Source organism: Eubalaena glacialis, chromosome 4, assembly GCF_028564815.1.
Source record: "Eubalaena glacialis isolate mEubGla1 chromosome 4, mEubGla1.1.hap2.+ XY, whole genome shotgun sequence".
NCBI lineage: Eukaryota > Metazoa > Chordata > Mammalia > Artiodactyla > Balaenidae > Eubalaena > Eubalaena glacialis.
In genome coordinates, this window is record NC_083719.1 from 167,558,717 (window position 1) to 167,578,745 (window position 20,029).

The 20,029-nt window shown below is 37.5% G+C and overlaps 1 protein-coding gene across 2 annotated transcripts in view; it reads left to right on the plus strand.

The window, feature by feature from the left end:
• Positions 1 to 20,029, plus strand: part of RNF130 (ring finger protein 130) — a 100,007-nt gene that overhangs the window by 18,981 nt on the left and 60,997 nt on the right. For both annotated transcript variants that reach the window (XM_061188547.1, XM_061188546.1), the window contains exon 2: positions 10,610 to 10,804. In XM_061188547.1, coding sequence (XP_061044530.1) covers positions 10,610 to 10,804 — 195 coding nt within the window. The remainder of the gene's footprint in view (positions 1 to 10,609; positions 10,805 to 20,029) is intronic.

The window sequence follows — 20,029 nt, forward strand, 5'->3', positions numbered from 1 at the left end:
GAGACAGTCTTACTTCTTCCTTTCAGATTTGGATGCCTTTTATTTCTTTTTCTTGTCTAATTGCACTGGCTAGGACTTCCAGTACTATGCTGCATAAAAGTGGCAAGAGTGGGTATCCTTGTCGTTTTCCTGACTTTAGAGGAAAAGCTTTTAGGTTTTCACTGTTGAGTATGATGTTAGCTGTGGGCTTGTCATTATGTTGAGGTACATTCCCTCTCTACCCATTTTACTTTGTTGAGAGTTTTTATCATAAATGGATGCTGAATTTTATTATATGCTTTTTCAGCATCTACGGCGATGATCATATGATTTTTATCCTTCTTTTTGTTAATGTGGTGTATCACATTGATTTGTGGATGTTGAACCATCCTTGTGGTGGAAGGAATACATGATGGATAGGAGCCAGCAGAAAAGAAGGCCTCAGAAATAGCTGTATTCAGTGTTATGATGCTTTTGTGGAATGGGGAGTGATGTGGATAAAATAATTAGCACTTGTGTATGTGTACTATGATACCATGATTGTACAAGGACCTATCAGTGATTTTTAGTTATTTCGATTTATAGCATCTCTTATGCATGAAGTATTTGTTACATCAGTTGTAATAGAAATTATTTCTGAACATGACTTTTCAAGTTAAGTGATTTGAGTTAGCCATCATTTAAAATTACTTTTAAGATGCTTTTTATTATGTCATGGAGAACATCCAACAGATATATATAAGTTCTAAGGATGTAAAAAATAATCAAAATCCATTTGAGATCTACAGTAACTAAGTATAGAAGACAAACGATAATGGATAGCTATTGGCAATTAAACTTGCTGACGGTTCAGCTACGTATGACCCTTCTTGCAATGTGGATTGATATATCCAGCACTCTAGGTGTACAGAAGATATTTTATTGTTTCCTTTTCCTTTAAAATTCTATATGAAAAGGTAGTGAAAAGTTTGTTTCTTCAGAATATAACCAAAGAGGTAAAAATTGGTGATTAATCATATTTATTTTACTTCTTAAAAATATTAGATTCAAAAGTAAAAAGTAGGTTACATTTGAGAGCCTACATAATTAAAATGTTTTGTTCAGCCTCTTCTCAACATAAGAAGCAGAAGACAATGGAATATTATCTTTAGTGTGCTGACAGAACAATAACAATCTAGACTTTTTACCCTAATTTATCATTCAAGAATGAGCGAAAGTGAAAGAAGTTTTCAGATGTGTAAAGACAAGTTTACCCGAAAAAGCAAGTTTACCCTTAACAGATCTTCACTGAAAGAACTTCTAAAAGATGTAGAATAAGTAAGAAGGAGGAAACACAGAAGGGAAAAGTGAGATGTGAGGAGTACTGTGATGATTAATTTTATGTGTCACCTTCACGGGGCCACAGGGTTCCCAGGTATTTGGTCAGACATCATTCTGGGTGTTTCTGTGAGGGTATTTTTCGATGACATTAACACATAAATTGATAGATTGAATAAAACTGATTAAAGCAGATTGCCCTCCCTGTTGTGGGTGGACCTCATCCAGTCACTTGAAGGCCTGGATGAAACAGAAGGGCTGATTCTCCTCCAAATAAGAGAGAATTCCTCTTGCCTGACTGCCTTCAAACTGGACATTGGCTTTTTCCTGCCTTCGGAGTTAAACTGAAACATCATCGCGCCCTGGGTCTCATGCCTGCCAGCCTTTGGACTGGAACTCCACCATCAATTCTCCAGCTTGCTGACTTACCCTGCAGATCTTGGGACTTGTCAGCCTCTGTAATCGCATGAGCCAGTTCCTTACAAAATAAATCTCTTTATACACACACAAATAACTTACTGGTCTGTTTCTCTGGAGAACCCTGACTAATGTAAGGACTGACAAGCATCTGTAGGTAAAGTGTAACAAACATTGACTGTATGAAACATTGAATATTAGGGAGGGGATAATTAAAGCAAGGTGGAACTGCATAGTGGAAAATTACACATATGATGAAAGGTGGTGGTTGGAGTCTCATTCTGAAGGGGGCGGTGAATGGTAGTCTCCCCGGAGTACACTCATGTCCTAATCCTTGGAACCTGTGAATGTGGAAACGTTATTTGGAAAAAAGGTCTTTGCAGATGTAATTAAATTAAAGATCTTTAGATGAGATCATCCTTGATTGCATAGGTGTGTCCTAAATCCAATGATGAGTGTCTTTAGAAGAGACAGAAGTGAAGAGACAGACACAGAGGAGAAAGCCATGTGAAGACAGAGGCAGAGGTTGGAGTGATGCAGCCACAAGCCAAGGTCACCTGGAGCTACCAAGCCAAAAGAGGCAAGCAAGGATTCTCCACTAGGACCTTCAGAGGGAAGATGGCCCTGCCAACAACCTTGATTTAAGACTTCTGGCCTTCAGAACTGTGAGAGAATAAGTTTCTGTTGTTTAAACCACCAAGTTTATAGTACTTTGTTGTGGTAGCCCTTTTAAGAGCCTTGTGTTATTTAGGAAGAAGATAGAGACATTGATTAAATGTAAACTTTTTATCAGGTATGCATGTTAATTTTTTAAGGGTAACTTCTAAAAAATAGAACTTGAGTATATAGATGGAAGAAAAGAGAGGAATAAAGAAAATTTTTCTTTAGTCATTCAGAAGTTGGGGGTGGGGGGAGTATAAAGAAGCTTAGGGATAATAAGAACAAAGTAAAGTAATAGAAACAGATACAAATATATCATATAAATTAAACAAACTAAACCTGGCAGTTGAGACTCCTTTTGCAGTCCAGTGAAAAAGAAAACTACGGACTTCTTCTCAGGATAGTGATCAGTACAAAAGTAAATAGGATTAAAGGAAACCAGGTATACTGAAACACAGTATCAACATATTTAAAATATTTGTGACATAGTAGTAGATGTGATTCTTTATTAACATATTAAGTAACAAGCTCTTGGTGTGGGTTTATTAACTTTAATTACCAGTATTTTGAGATAACAAAAATTAATGTAGTTGCTATTGGTTACAGAGTTATAGATGAAGAAAATGCTAAATGTCAGTTAGCGTTTAGTGAAAGTAAAGACGATTTCCCTGGCCTCCTGGATTCTACCCATGTATCCTTGTCAAGAACCCTTGCTTTAAATGTTAGTCTTCAAGTGAAGCTCTCCACTCCTGAATAGCTACCACTCTCCTCAAGGAAGGGAGGGAGGCAAAGAATTGGCATCATAGCTGCCTCCCTGTGTCAAAGGACTTTTCCAAGAAGCTTTCTTCTTATGATTTGATCTTCTTGGTGGGCTTGAGTTGCCAAGGATCCTGATGGATTAAGAGAACCCCTCAGCAGGGATAAAGCCCCAGTCTTGACTTTTGCCGCTTGACTCACATGAGTGTGAGTGCTCCAAGTAACAAATTCCTGCTTAGATTGATTACAGATAAGGAGGACATTAATCCTGTGTCAGAACTGGAAACTCCAAGGTAGGGCAGCTTTCAGGGTTCAAAGATTCAGCCCTCAGCAGTGTTACCAAGGATCTTGTCCCTTTCAGTGTCCCTTTGCCATCATAGCTTTAACTTTATCCTAAGATTGTTCCCCTCTTTATCACAAAATGACTGCCAGCAACAACTGGAGTCACATGTTTCCTTATTCACATCCTGTGGAAAACAGAGAAAAGGCCTCTCCTTCATATGTAATTTAACTTCTGTGTGCCTCATCTTAGGTCATCTGTCTGCCTCCCTCCCCTCTAAAGCTTGCTCTCAAGTAGGTGTCAGTTAAAGCATATGACTGTGTAGAGGTGATGCCCAAATTAAATTAGGTTTCTGTTTCTGGTTTTGGTTTGAGGTGGGTTTTTTTGGCAACTGATAGAATCCATTTGAAACCTCAAGGTGACCCATGGCCTTGCCTGGAAGTGGGGCAAAGCTGCCAGGAAACAAATAAATTAGAAAGTGACGGTCCATACACCTGCCTACAGGTGCTCTCCTATGCCTCCTTCTGTGTGAACCAGTAAAGACATTCAAGGATGTCTGTTAGCTCATCAAAGCAAGACCATCTCTTCCCTGCGTGTAATTATCTGTATTCCTCTTCTGATTCTTAGCATTCTGATTTAGTTGTATATATTGGAAACTATGGATTTATAGAAGTAAAATTTGAAAAATAGTGTCTCAGAAAAGGGCTGATTGGCATTAAATGTTAGTAAGCATCGTTATTCCAGTAAAAAAAAGTCCACCATCAACGTAGAGAGAATTCTAGCTCTGGAGAGTCTTAGACCTACGTCCAAGTGGTTTGAGTGCTCATGTGGAGGGAATGGAGTCAGTCAAGAAGACTAGGAAGGAGGGCTGTGAAGGAAGAGGAGGAAGAGGAAAGCCAGGAGGATGAGAGCCCTGAGAGCCAAGAGAGAAGAGTGCTCAGCTGGGACAGATGTTGCTGCGAGGTCAGTTTGGAAGAGGATTAGGCATGTCCTGGGATTTAGCAACACCGAGGTTATTGGTGCCTTTTAATCAGAGCACTTTTAGTGGAGTGGCTGGATGCAGAGATTAAAATGTGATGAGGAATGGGTGGATACTGAGGAGATGAGGATCACAGGTACAAGCAGCTCTTGAGAACAATGGCAGTAAAAGGGAATCTTTTGAGATATCTTTCTTTCTTCTTCTCCTTTATTTTTAAGATGGAAGAGACAGGCAGGTTTAAATGAGAGGAAAAAGAAAAAGAGGGAAAGATCATTAATACAAGGTTCCTGAGAAATCAAGAAGGGCTAGGGTCCAGATCATTTTTGCAGACCATTATGATAACAGATCCTAACAGAAAAAAAATGTAACAGAAGTATGGGGTGGGGGGGATTTTAAAAAGTATATACAAGGTTAAGAGAAAAAATTGAAACTTACAAATAAGTTAACAGAAAATTAAAACAAAAGGAAGAGTAAACATTTTCAACTAGACTAAATAACCGATAAAGATAAGTTATAAAGAGAAATAAGATGTTAGATTTAAGTGAAAGTGTAGAAATAGTAAGAAAGTAAATTTATCCATGGAAGTGTGAAGGGATGAAAGCTAGATACTTTTTTTTTAAACTTTGGGTTTATTTATTTATTTATTTATTTATGGCTGTGTTGGGTCTTCGTTTCTGTGCGAGGGCTTTCTCTAGTTGCGGCAAGTGGGGGCCACTCTTCATCGCGGTGCGTGGGCCTCTCATTATCGCGGCCTCTCTTGTTGCGGAGCACAGGCTCCAGACGCGCAGGCTCAGTAATTGTGGCTCACGGGCCTAGTTGCTCCGCGGCATGTGGGATCTTCCCAGACCAGGGCTCGAACCCATGTCCCCTGCATTGGCAGGCAGATTCTCAACCACTGCGCCACCAGGGAAGCCCCAAAACCTAGATACTTAAGTCCAGTAGCTGAATGTATTAAATTAAGAAGTTGGGTGAAAAACAAACTTGTGGTTACCAAAGGGGAAAGGGCAGGAGGGAGAAATTTGGGATTAACAGATGCACACTACTATATATAAAATAAACAACAAGGACCTACTGTATAGCACAGGGAACTATATTCAGTATCTTTTAATAACCTATAATGGAAAACAATCTGAAAAAGGATATATATATATATACATATACACATGTACATACATGTACACACACACACACACACACATATATATATATAACTGAATCACTTTGCTGTACACCTGAAACTAGTACAACATTGTAAATCAATTATACTTCAATTAAAAAAAAAAGTTGGGAACAAAAATAAAGAATTGTATTTTTTCCTTTGAATCATAAAATTAAAATTTAACAAACAGAAAATAAAGACAAGGTAGAAGTAAGAAATCTAAAGATTAAAGAGATTATAATTAATGTGAAAACAGAAAAGCAAATAATCAGAACGTACTGATAATGGAAACATCTAAATTTAGGGTAACTAGTTAGGCTCATTTTTATTTTTACTTCTTTTGTAGGAAACAACTGATAGAACATTACCCCTGTCAGAACATTACCACATGAAACAGAGAGGTCTTTGGCACAAGCTTTTTCTTTATATCAGGTCTTGCTTAATCTCCCTCTGTCATTCTTCTCTTGCTCCCGTCATCAGGTAAGTTAAGCGTCTTCTGTATGCCAGAGATACTGGCGGAGATGCTAGATCTCATGCTTTAGGAGAGACTCAGAATAAACAGCCAGTTACTAATAAAGTGTGATAAATGCTAAAATAAATGGAATCTCAGGGTACCATGGAAACATGAATAAAGCACCCAACTCAGCCTTAGGAGACTGGGAAGACGTTCCAGAGAAGATATTTTAGCACAATCCTGAGGCTTAGGAGGTGGTCAGGAAAGGAGTGGTGGGATTGGCATTTAAGGTGGAGGAAACAAGACACGCAGCCTCTGAGAGCAAGAGTCACATTGGGGTACCTGTGCTGCGTGCCTAAGGAATCCAGCAACCATCCATCAAGTGCCCTAGCCCCACAAGGCTCTTGCAAGTTCTCAGGGCGCAGGAGGAAACATCACCCACACAACAATGTGGACATCACTACTTAGCAGATGGGGTGTTTGCATTTTTAAGAAATGGGGTGAAATTATTAAGTGAAATTAATCAAGGTGGAGAACTTCAGGCTGCTCTGGGGTAGGGAAGAGAGATTTTATTTATTTATTTACTTATCCACTCAGAGAGCCCTTTAAATATTCAAATATTTAGTATTAGTATCAGCCTTTCAATGTATCATCTTATTTGATTTTCACAAGAGTTGGAGAGAGGCTCTTAATCTTTGTTCTGTGTTCTTGTGCTAGTCTTGTACACCCGCCTCCTTTCTGCTTGAGCAGTTTTCAAGTGTTTTAGCCTCCAACTTCCACTAAACCTTAACCATTATGTTGCTCTTTTCCTTTCCTAAATTTCTAAGCACTCTCTGTGTTGGCACTTTAAACTACCTTGCTGATATTTAATTTCTGTGCCAGGCATGCCTCCTCAATACATTTAGTGGTTCTTTAACATTTAAGACCAAGATGTTTGGTTCTATTGTATTTCTCTTTGGTATTTAGTACGTTGCTGAGCATTTAAGCTAATATTCGTTGAGATGAGGATTCCATAATTGTTCCTGTCCAGAATTGTTTGGGTCTTGTCAAGGAATAAATAAAAGTCTCATAACTATTTCTGGACTCAACAGGAAAGGCCATACAGAAAAAAACTGAAGTTTTTCAGTAATGTAAAATTTTTTTCCAGATTTACTGAGGTATAATTGACAAATAAAATTGTAAAATACTTTAATATTTTATATCACCTATAATTTCACATTTTCATTATGACTTTTAATGAAAAAAAATTTACTAGTTCATAGATCTTTTATGCCATTCTACCATGTCTTCACTTAATAAATTGCTTCAAGTATAAACAACTGGTATTAAATTTTGCAGTAGTGCCACTTAATCACAATCAGTCATCAGTCCTCTTGGGAATTTGTTTTAGAGCTGTTGACATTATTTTCATTGTTCAAGTTATTTTTTAATTACAGAAAAGAATAGATAGATAAAATAAGCATACCATGGTACTAAGTGATTATGAAAACCGCTTATTTTCTTTTTCTGAATAACTACTTCCTTGAACAAGAACTGGAATTTCTTATTATTGCATATTATATTCTTACTGATATAAATGTTTTCAAAGACCTTTTGTGAATGATGATTTGGATAAATTCGGGGGAGCAGGAACATTCTTTTGCTCATACAGTCTGTTGTTGGCATTTGTTTTGATGATGCAGTTGTTCATAGAATCTGTTCTTAGTGGGTGGGCATTCCTTAAGAGAATTTTAAAGTTTTCCTTCAGTGTGTTTGATTTTGCTCTGTTGTTGCTCCCCTCGGTGTGTCTTTTCAGTGTTAGACATTGTGACAATTAGTGAACTGCTGTTCTTCTAAGTGGACAATGATACTGTCAGAGCATCAGGGAGAAAGAATGAAACGGAGTGGTAGCTATTAGGAGCAAGGGATATGGGGTGGAGGCATGCTGCTGGGCTGTGGTAGCTATTAGGAGCAAAGGGTATGGAGTGGAGGTGTGCTGCCAGGCTGTGGGTAGACTTCACACACATTTGTGTAGAACATCCCCATGGCACCAAGCTGGATCACTAGGACAAGATAGGATGGCACCCAGAAAACTAAGGGAAAGGAAGTTAATTTTTTCAGCACTCAAGGGTAGAAGAATTATTATAGACTTTTTCACATACATAACTCTGGTAAGGTAAGAATTGTATTTCAATCTGTTTTTTTTTTTAATTGGGGTATAATTGATTTACAGTGTTGTGTTAGTTTCAGGTGTACAGCAAAGTGAATCTGTAATAGAAATACATGTATCCACTCTTTTTTAGAATCTTTTCCCATATAGGCCATTACGGAGTATTGAGTAGAGTTCCTTGTGCTGTACAGTAGGTCCTTATTAGTTATCTATCTTATATACAGTAGTGTGTATGTGCCAATCCCAAATTGGAAGATTGGGATTGACACATACAGTCTTTATAAATTAGTAGAAATAGAAGATCAGAAAATTGAACCTGTGACAGTACTCGACTAATAAATCGTTGATCTAGAATTTGGACCCCAGGTCTTGCTGCTTCCATAACTGTGTTGTTTTCTCTTTACTATACTGTGAATGAGTAAGAAATCATAGGGAGGACAGGATAAGTCACAGGAAAAATAGTGAATGTTTCACAGAAGACAAGCATACAGATCTCTTCAGATATTCTTGAAAATTTTCCCAAGACAGGTTATCATAACACATTGGCTAAACGCTTATTTTTTTTTTTTTTAAGATTTATTTATTGATTGATTGATTGATTGCTATGTTGGGTCTTCGTTTCTGTGCTGGGGCTTTCTCTAGTTGCGGCAAGCGGGGGCCACTCTTCATCGCGGTGCACGGGGCCTCTCACTATCGCGGCCTCTCTTGTTGCGGAGCACAGGCTCCAGACGCGCAGGCTCAGTAGTTGTGGCTCACGGGCCTAGTTGCTCCGCGGCACGTGGGATCTTCCCAGACCAGGGCGCGAACCCGTGTCCCCTGCATTAGCAGGCAGATTCTCAACAACTGCGCCACCAGGGAAGCCCTAAACGCTTATATTTTTAAACAGCATAATTATCTGTGAAACAGATATTACTGAAAGTAAACAGTCTGTTTCAGGATTTCAAAGTTTCATGATGCCTTGACTGTGTCTTTCAATAGTTGACTACTAAAATCATTACATAAGCTTTTTTCTCTCTGTTTAATTTGACTGAGAAAGGACTAAAGTTTCAGAATGCAGAAACTGTTTAAGGAAAAGGATGAGTCATAGTCGTCGACAGTATCAATCATGGCGAATTGTGAAATCATTTATCTCCCACATACTGTGTATTAGGAGACCTCTGGTAGCAAATATGCTCTCATTGCCATCCATCACCATGATAATAAGAGAATTTCTTTTGCTAAGCAGTGTGCTTCTGGGGTGTAGAAAGCAAACATTTCCCCACTGGTATTGTCTTTTTATACACTTTATTATTGATTAATATTTATTTAATATTTTCATTATTTATTTGCTTCTAGTGTTACCCTTTTGTGCTGTGTTCCTCTCCCTCCCTCCCTCTCAGCCCTCAAAGTACTGGCGACCGGCTCCAGGAGGACTTGGGCCCATTGTCCTCTGGAACTGCCTACCTGCAGTCTTCAAAATAACATTTGTGACTTTTTTCCTCCTTCTGAACTGCCCTTCCCTTTTCATTTTAACCTGTTATAAATGCGAGGATGAGGAGTGGAAAGAGCAACCGGGACAGCTTTTTAAGATTTGCGAAGAGTGCCTGATCTATGATTACCATATTTGCAGGATCAGAAATTGATGAGCTTCAAGTACAAATTTAAATGTACTTGCAAAAACTGTCCCTCCAAATGTAGGACAATGACCATGTAATTTATTGTCCCAAGGGATAGTTTTGGTGTCTTTATGTATCTTGTTAGACAAGTGGATATAGTAAGTTAATATATGTATCCTAATGTGAAATTGTAGGGTAATATTTACCAGTAAATATAAATTAGAGGAATAACATCTTAATTCTAGTTTCATGTTATTTTAGCTAATTTAAACTTTCAAATACAGGCCTGAACTTTTCTAATTTCCTTTGACACTTACTGAGAAATTTGTTCAAGCATGCTTGAATTTCAACAAGACTGCTGGGTAACTGAACCAAAGATTAGTTTGGCTTCCTCATTTACCCCAAGCAAAATCAGTCTCCTTGTGGTGATGGTGGGAGATGGGGATCAAGAGATGAGTAACTGCAGATGAATGAGCAGAAGTCAGGGTAGCTCAGTCACTTGGGTTTCTGGGGGGTTCTCTGTGTTTGCGTTTTTTCCCTCCTCTTCACCAACCCACATTGGATATTATCGGTCTTTTATATTTTTGTCAATCTATAAAGTTAAACAGAATTTTTCATGGTTTTAATTTGCATTACAGGTAACATTTTAATGAAGCATCTCTCTCCCTGTGCAGATGTAGATTCAGATTCATTGCATTGTCCTTTGTGGATGTATTTATAGCTCTGCTGGCAGTGAACTGCTTGCAGTGCTTTAGAGCTGTATGGTATCCAGAGAATAGTTGAGCACTTTGATGAAGACTTGATTGATTTTATTTACTTGAAAAAATTAATGTCTGTTTTCTTTTTCTTTTCTCATCTGTTTAGTTGCTGATCATCTGGGCTGTGATCCTCAAACACGGTTCTTTGTCCCTCCTAACATCAAACAGTGGATTGCCTTGCTGCAGAGGGGAAATTGCACCTTTAAAGAGAAAATATCACGGGCTGCTTTCCACAATGCAGTTGCTGTAGTCATATACAATAATAAATCCAAAGAGGAGCCAGTCACCATGACTCATCCAGGTAAACAAAAAAAGGAAACTGTAGATTTTGTTTTTCTTCTGAGAAATGATTGCTTTATAGGTAGGAATTCTACCTCTTGCTCAAACCATATCATTTCCAACATAATTCAATGATTATATTTATTTTTGGTATTGCCATTTCTTTGTTGAGGTGCATGTCTTTTTTTCCTTTAGTTGAACTTTTTTCTTTTTCTTAAATAATGACCATAAAAGCCTGTAAAACTTGCACTTATTAAGTAACTGGCTGTGACTGAATCCTTAGTCATTTTACATTTTACTTGATAACTTTGAAAAATAACATATTAGATTTAGAATCACTCATCCAAGTTATGTCATGGATTCTTAAGGATTACCTGTTTGAGAAGGATGCTTTTTATCTTATCAGGATAAATGTTGAAACTGACTTAGTAATTATTATAATTACAGTAGTAATAATATTTCTTCATTTCTTGTGGAAGCATTTAGGATATTTCTAATGTACCTGTTTTAATAACAGTAGTTGCAATTTATTGAGCACTGCTGTATATATGGCAGGCACTATATGGCTATGAGCTTTTTTGGGTTTTAATAGAATTTATTTTTTAGAGCAATTTTATGTTCCCAGCAAGACCTGGGCTTTTTTCAGACTGGCTTTTTTCATTTAGTAATATGCATTTAGGTTTCCTCCATGTCTTTTCATGACTTGATAGCTCATTTCTTTTGAGTGCTGAATAATATTCCATTGTCTGGATGTACCACAGTTTATCAAGTCACCTACTGAAGGACATCTTGGTTGCTACCAGGTTTTGGCAATTATGAATAAAGCCACTATAAACATCTGTGTGCAGGTTTTTGTGTGGTCATAAGTTTCCAGCTCCCCTGGATAAATACCAAGGAGCATGATTGCTGAGTTGTATGGTAAGAGGATGTTTAGTTTTGTAAGAAACAGTCAAACTGTCTTCCAGAGTGGCTGTACCATTTTGTATTCCCACCAGCAGTGAATGAGAGTTCCTGTTGCTCCACATCCTCACCAGCATTTAGTGTTATCAGTTTTTGTATCTTGGCCGTTGTAATAGGTTGTTTTAATTTATGTTTCTCTGATGACATATGATGTAGAGGAGCCCCTTTTTTATATATTTTCGTAGCCAATCCTCACCATAACCATGTATGGTACAGGTACTTTCCCACTTACAGACCAGGAGACTGAAGCAGACAAAGGCCAGCAGAAGAGAGGCTTAGACAAAGGTTTTTTGGTGTTCTTTCAGTTCACCAGTTCACTCTCTTAAAGTTGAAACCTAGATAAACTTTCATTCTGCATTCATAAAAATTTTAAAGATTAATGACTTATTTAAAGAATTAACTTTTTTTTTTTGGCTACGTTGGGTCTTCGTTGCTGCGTGTGGACTTTCTCTAGTTGCAGCGAATGGGGGCTACTCTTCATTGCAGTGCGCGGGCTTCTCATTGTGGTGGCTTCTCTTGTGGAGCACGGGCTCTAGGCTCACGGGCTTCAGTAGCTGTGGTTCGCAGGCTCTAGAGCACAGGCTCAGTTGTAGCACACAGGCTTTGTTGCTCCACGGCATGTGGGATCTTCCTGGACCAGGGCTCGAACCCGTGTCCCCTGCATTGGCAGGCAGATTCCTTAACCACTGTGCCACGCAAGAAGCCCAAGAATTAACATTTTAATCATGTAGTTAATATTCACATAATCGATTTTAGACAGTTATCTTGCAAAGATCTCACCCTAATTGAGGGTCATTGGTACTTTTGTGTGTATCTTGATAGGATAATGCAGATGGATTTAAATTTTATTGCTCTGACTTGTTTTCTTCCCTTCAAATTAAGCGTTTTAGAACCAAAATTTTTTTTTGTAATTGCAAAAGTAACACATGCTCATTGTAGAAAAACTGAAACTAAAGAAAAGTTATAAAGAATAAAATAGAAAGAACGTGTGATTTTCACTATCCAGAGATCACTTTTCATTTCTTCAGGGAAACCAAAAGGAAATTAAGGGTCAGTCTGATTTTGCAGGACAACTTGTGTGGGAACACTGGATTCAAGACTGGTTTTTTAAACTTTTGGTTACCAGGGCGTAAGGTGGGGGGATAAATTGGAAGATTGGGATTGACATATACACACTACTATATATAAAATAGATAACTAATAAAGACTTACTGTATGGCACAGGGAACTCTACTTAATACTCTGTAATGGCCTATATGGGAAAAGAATCTAAAAAGAAGTGGATATATGTATATGTATAACTGATTCACTTTGCTGTACACCTGAAACTAACACAACATTGTAAATCAACTATACTCCAATAAAAATTTTTTTTAAAAAGACTGGTTTTTCTGCTTAGGTCTCAGAGCAGGTGACAGTTTGCTCTCCTCAGCTGCCTTAGAGGTAAGAAAAACTATTTGAAATTTTGGACCTTACCGATTTCTTCTTACTGAAAACATGAAAAATGAATAGGGAGAAATTCAGCTGAGCAGAATGTATTTTTCTTTCTCTGTGATGTTATTTTACGTACACAGAACCACAGAGAAGTAGCGAGAATGAGAGTCTTTTAAGTATGAGAAGATCTGGGGATTATTAGAGAGGGAATTGAATTTTTTTAATGATTTTTGTTTAAAAAAGGAGGAAATTCTCTATAAATTAACATGGATTTCCCATCTGTGTTCCTTGAAATGTTAGTGTATCCAGATATGTTCCATAGATGACCCATGGAGAAAAAAGGTAAATGATAAAATAAGTTTTGGAAAATGCTTGAAAAGTATTCCACTTTTATCCTAATAAACATAATGAGGTCTCTGAGAAGTCTTAAAGACTTGTTTTAATTGATTAACCTATGGTTTCCTAAATTTATTTGACCATGTAACTTTTATCACATTTTAGTATATAACAACACAAATAAGGAAATTTAGGGATAGAGTTTGAGGATATATTCTTAGGAAATGGAACTTTCGTAAGGCAAATGGAATGTAAGATCAATAGGAAATGGCTTTATGTTGTAATTAGATACACAGAAAATTAGAAAGAATAATGTGAGACAGTGACTTGATAACAATACTTTGGAGAGAAATTTAGCACCATCTGATACATTAAAGAACTCACACATTGTGATCCAGTAATTTCACATCTAGATACATGCTCTGGAATACTCTTCAAACTTTGATGTGCGTGTGGATCCCCTGGCAATTTTGTTAAAATGCAGATTCTGATTCAGTAGGTCTGGGGTATAGCCTGAGATTCTGTATTTTTAATAAGTTTCTAGGTGAGGCTAATGCCACTGGCCCACAGATCTTGCTTTGAGAAATAGGTAAAGACAAGATAACTAGGTTTTAGTCTCAGATTTTTCACTGACCTCCTCTGTGATGTAGGCCACGTTGCCTCCTGTGTGGGAAGACCTTTATCGTCTCTAAATCTAATTCTCTGGAAGGCCATGAATCCCTATTATGTAGGACGACAACATAGAAAATCTTTATGCTCTGAGAAGCACTTGTTTTCCTGGCTCATTAATGTGTCACTGCTTCTCTCTCCCTCCATAGAGCCCCTTCTTTTCCTGTTTCTACATGAGGTTCAAGGACCCTTCCATCAGAGTCACTAGATTCCCCCAGTGACCTATATAACTCCACATCTCAAGGGGTAGACCCAAAGATCCATGCTTTAGCCCTCCCTTGCTCTCACGTCAATTCTATCCACCCTTCATTTAAGAAAAGAAACCTTTGTGCTATGCATTGTGACATGAACTAATACGAAATGGTAAGAGTTGAAAAAAAGACCCCTGGGTCACACCCTCAGTGAGTTTACTATCCAAGGCCCCTGCAGTCTTCACGGTGTCTTTTTGTACCTCTTGACAGTACTGTCCTTTTGCTTTTATGTTGTCATCATTTGCATACTAGACTGGCAGTAGAGAGAAGACTGTGGGTTTCTTTAAGTTAAAGTTTGTGTCTTATCTTTCTATTCTCTGCAGTGGGCAGCAGAATACCTTGAACAAAATAAGTATGTGCTACATTGAAATGAGTTCATGAAGACATTTAGCTTTGTTAAGGTTTCTTTCCATTTAAGGATATATTTTATAACTAATTTTTAAATTCCACATTGTTAAGTATAGGTATTTCGTTTTCTTGCCTTGTTGATGATGTTTCAGGAGCTTGTTCATGTTTGTTCTAATGAATGCCCTTCATCTGGTGACTGAAGGACATCTTTTCTGGCGCAGTGTCCATGACATCACTGACAGGAAAGACCGCTCAATTTGTGGTTTTATTTGTTACCTCTAGTTGGCAGAATAAGTTCTTTGTAGTGAACAGATATGTGGCAGTATAAAGGGGAAGTTACGGGCTCTTGGATAGTTTAAAATAATGCACATTAAAATAATGCACATTTGTCTGAAAGTTAAGGATTTCTTTTCCTGGTTTTTAAAAATTGATATAGACTTTACTGTTTAACAGTCATAAATTGTGTCAGATCGTTGTCAAATTGGAGATCTCTTTTATAGTTTTATTTGTATGTCTGTAAGAATCTGTGGACATTTTTTTCATTGTTAATAGGAAGATGAGGTAATTTAGATAAACATGTAACCAAATAATAATGTTGCTTTTCTATCTTTATGTCAATTAGCACTATCAAATGCTGCTTAGTGTTTCTTTGGCTGGTTGAATAGAATTAGTTAAATAGCTCTTCACCTTTTTTCCATCATATTCTCTTTAAAAATATATATATAGCTCTATATTTATTATCTAGCAATGAATAGAAAAAAAACATACTTTGTAAAATATAGAATAAATCACTTTGTGAATAGTAAAAATTCACACTTTATGAAAACAAATAAAGATAAATCACAAACATATTGCAAAATATCTTTAAATATCCATAATTTGGGGCCACTTAGTGTCAATCTGTTATTTTATTCTAAAGCCCATCAAGAAAATGGGCTTTTAATAATATATCATATATTATTAATATATAATATTATATATTATTATATAATATCAATATAATAGTCATACTGTTGTTTTAACTGTTTAAAGTTTTTAGGTTCTAATTGAATATGGATTTAATTACCTCAGAAAAGGTTGAGCTTGCATTTTAAATGTACTGCTATAGCAGGATATAGAATCTTAATTGTATCTTTTTGCCTGAGTTTGCATATATCTCTTCTGTATCTTCCATATGATCCATCCACTTTTTCAAAAATTCATAATTATCAAGAAAAATCTGACACTGAAACATATAAGCAGTAACTTTTAAAAAATAACAGCTTTTTTAAAAAATGCTGATGATTCTGTTTAAAAACTTTTCTTATAAGCTCTAAATTTGTCCTTTATTTCTCTGGAAGTGGAGAGCCCCTCCCTCTGCCAGATACTTAAGACAACTTATCTTCTAGCCTTCCTGTCTAACACGGACATTGCAGGCTCAGCATCCTGAGTAAATTGTTTGGACTCATCACTTGATTTGCCTTTTTAAAATTTATGTATTTATTTATTGGCTGAGTTTGGTCTTTGTTGCTGCGTGGGCTTTCTCTAGTTGCGGCAAGTGGGGGCTATTCTTCATTGTGGTGCGCAGGCTTCTCATCGTGGTGGCTTCTCTTGTTGCGGAGCACGGGCTCTAGGCTTGCGGGCTTCAGTAGTTGTGGCTCACGGGCTTAGTTGCTCCGCGGCATGTGGGATCTTCCTGGACCAGGGCTCGAACCTGTGGTCCCCTGCATTGGCAGGTGGATTCTTAACCACTGCGCCACCAGGGAAGCCCCTTGATTTGCCTTTTTATCTTGCCTGTGCTTATCCTTTCCTCTCCAGCAACAGAAGAGGAAGAAGCTAAAATAATATAAAGGATCTGCATGGGGTTTAGAATACTGGCTTAGAAATCAGTTCCATAGGTTACAGGACAAAAGACATTTTTTACTTGGTAGCTGTTCATATGATGATGACCTGGATTTACAGTTGCAAGCTCAATTAAGGCACATCTGCTAAGGAAGATGATGCAGCCTGGCTGCATGTGTCAGAGGTCTGGTGAGGCTACCTTACCCCTTAACTGATGCCTTACAGTGCTCCTCAATTCAGGTTTTTCAGGGGGTGGGATGTGAAGCATATCGGGGCAGGATAATTCTTTGTTCTGCAGAACTGTCCTTTGTAGTTACAGAATGTTTAGCTTCCCAGGCCTATGCCTACTAAATGCCAGAGGCACCCCTCCATGTTTGTAACAGTGTAAAATCCCCCAGAGTTTCTAGACAGACTCTCCCTAGGAGGGCTTTTCTACCTACCGTCAAATTCTAAGTCTACAGAGCCTTTAGAGGAGGAATGAAAAGAGATCCTTTGTTGGTGAGGGTAATGGGAACAGAAAAACCGATGAAGGGAAAAGTGATAGGCTTTTATATTTACTCACATATAAGCATTCCTGGTGTTCTTTTTTTCTTTCTACAGTTACAAGTTCCATCTGGTGTCATTTCCCTTTCAATACAGATAATTTTTTTAATCATTTCTTGCAGTGCAGATCTGCTGTGATGAAATCTCTCATCATTCATTTACCTGAAAGTGTCTTTTTTTGCCATCATTTTTCAAGGACATAGATACAGAATTCTGGGTTTCAGCACTTTAAAAGTGTTGTTTGTTTTCTAGCCTCCTTTTTTTCGGATGAGTTGTTCCCTTTTATAGAATGACTCTTTTTAAAAATAAACCTTTTAGAACAGATTTACATTTACAGAAAAATTGCAAAGATAGTACAAATAATTCCCATAGACCCTGCACCCAGTTTCTCTTATTATTAACATCTTACTTTAGTATGGTACATTTGTTATAATTAATGAACCAATATTGGTACATTATTATTAACTGAAGTCCATACTTTATTGAGATTTCTGTAGTTTTTATCTAATGTCCTTTTTTAGTTCCAGGATCCCATCCAGGATATCACATTACATTTGGTCATTATGTCTCCTTAGGCTCCTCTTGGTTATGACAGTTTTTTGAGGACTACTGTTCAGGTATTTTGTAGAATGTCCTTCAGTGGGATTTGTTTGTTTTTCTTATGATTAGACTGAGGATATGGGTTTGGGGAGGAAGACCACAGAGGTAAAGTGTCATTCTCATCATATCATATCATGTACTACCAATATGAGTGATCACTGTTGATATTGACCTTGACCACCTGGCTGTTTGTCAGGCTTCTCCACTATAAAGTTTCTCTTTTAGGACTTCTTTAGTGGTCCACTGGTTAAGAATCCGCCTTCCAGTGCAGGGGATGCAGGTTCGATCCCTGGTCGGGAATCTAAGATCCCACATGCCGTGGGGCAACTAAGCCCACATGCCACAACTACTGAGCCCACACGCCACAACTAGAGAGCCTGTGTGCTGCAACTACAGAGCCCACGCGCTCTGGAGGCCACATGCCACAACTAGAGAGAAGCCCACGTGCCACAACGAAAAGATCCTGTGTGCCACAACTAAGACCTGATGCAGCCAAAAAAAATTATAATAATAAAATAAATAACTAAATAAATAAAGTTTCTCTTTTCTCTCTTCCATGCAACACTCTTCAGGAGGTCATTGTGCACAGCCCACACTTAAGGAGTGGGGAGTTAGGCTTCCCCTCCTTAGGGTAAAGTATTACATATTTACTTGGAATTATTTCATCTGGATGATTCATCTCTTCTCTATTTATTAATTGATTCAGTCATTTGTATGTATTAGTATGGACTCATGGATATTTATTTTATACTTTGTATTGTAATACAGTGTTACTTTGCTTATTTTTTTGCTCAAATTATTTCAGCTTTGGCCATTGAGAGTTCTTTCAGTTGACTCCTGTGTCCTTTGACACGTTGCCATTACCATGGGTGTTGGTTTTTTGTTTGTTTTGCTTTTTTGAGCACTTCCTTCTTTTCTGGTGCTGTAAGATGCTCCAGGATCATCTTGTATATATTTCCTGTCCCAGTCCTAAAATCAGCCATTTCTCCGAGGAACCCTAGTTTCCATTTATTGGAGAATGATATTAGAAACCAGGCTCTGGGTATTAGATATACTTGTTACTACTAAGGTTCTGTTGCTTCTGGGCCTTCCCAGTTGACAGAGCAAGGAAATATATGTGTGTATACTAATACCTGTATATGCACATATCTATAAATATTTCTACATATAACCATTTGTATCTATATTAAGCTAAGAATAAGTTCATACTTAGATCTCCAACTCTAATCCATTACATTCTAACCCATTACATTACATAGATCATTCTAGTTTTCTCTCTTTGCTTATCTGTAAACTCCTACTCCAAAAGCGAGAAACCTGGCTGACACCAACCACCATCCATTTTCTTAATTGTTCAGTTCACTGAGCTCTCAGACTTAGAAGTTCTTAAACATAAGTAACATATTGTAAGGCCTTTGGAGTGCTGGTGCTTGGTGTGAAAGCTAATGTAAATTACTTTCTTCTCAACTTAAATCTTCCCTGGCTGGAATGCCTAACTGTGTACTTAACTTTTCTTTCTCCACTCATTAAAAATTTTTTATCAAGAACTTGTACCTAATCAAACTTATAAGCTTTTACACAGCTAAGGAAACCATAAACAAAACGAAAAGACAACCTGTAGACTGGGAGAAAATATTTGCAAGTGGTTCAACTGACAAGGGCTTAATTTCCAAAATATACAAACAGCTCATATAGCTCAATATCAAAAAACAAACAACCCAATCGAAAAATGGGCAGAAGACCTAAAGAGACATTTCTCCAGAAAAGACATACAGATGGCCACTAGGCACATGAAAAGATGCTCATCATCACTAATTATTAGAGAAATGCAAATCAAAACTACAATGAGGTACCACTTCGCACTGGTCAGATGGCCATCATTAAAAAGTTTACAAATAATAAATGCTGGAGAGGGTGTGGAGAAAAGGGAACCCTCTTACACTGTTGGTGGGAATGTAAATTGGTGCAGCCACTATGGAAAACAGTATGGAGGTTCCTCAAAAAACTAAAAACAGAGTTGCCATATGATCCAGCAACCCCACTCCTGGGCATATATAAAGACAAAACTATAATTCAAAAAGATACATGCACCCCTATGTTCATAGCAGCACTATTCACAATAGCCAAGACATGGAAACAACCTAAATTTCCATCAACAGATGAATGGATAAAGAAGATGTGGTATATATATACAATGGAATATTACTTGGCCATAAAAAAGAATGAAATAACACCATTTATAGCAACAGTGACGGATCTAGAGATTAACATACTAAGGGAAGTAA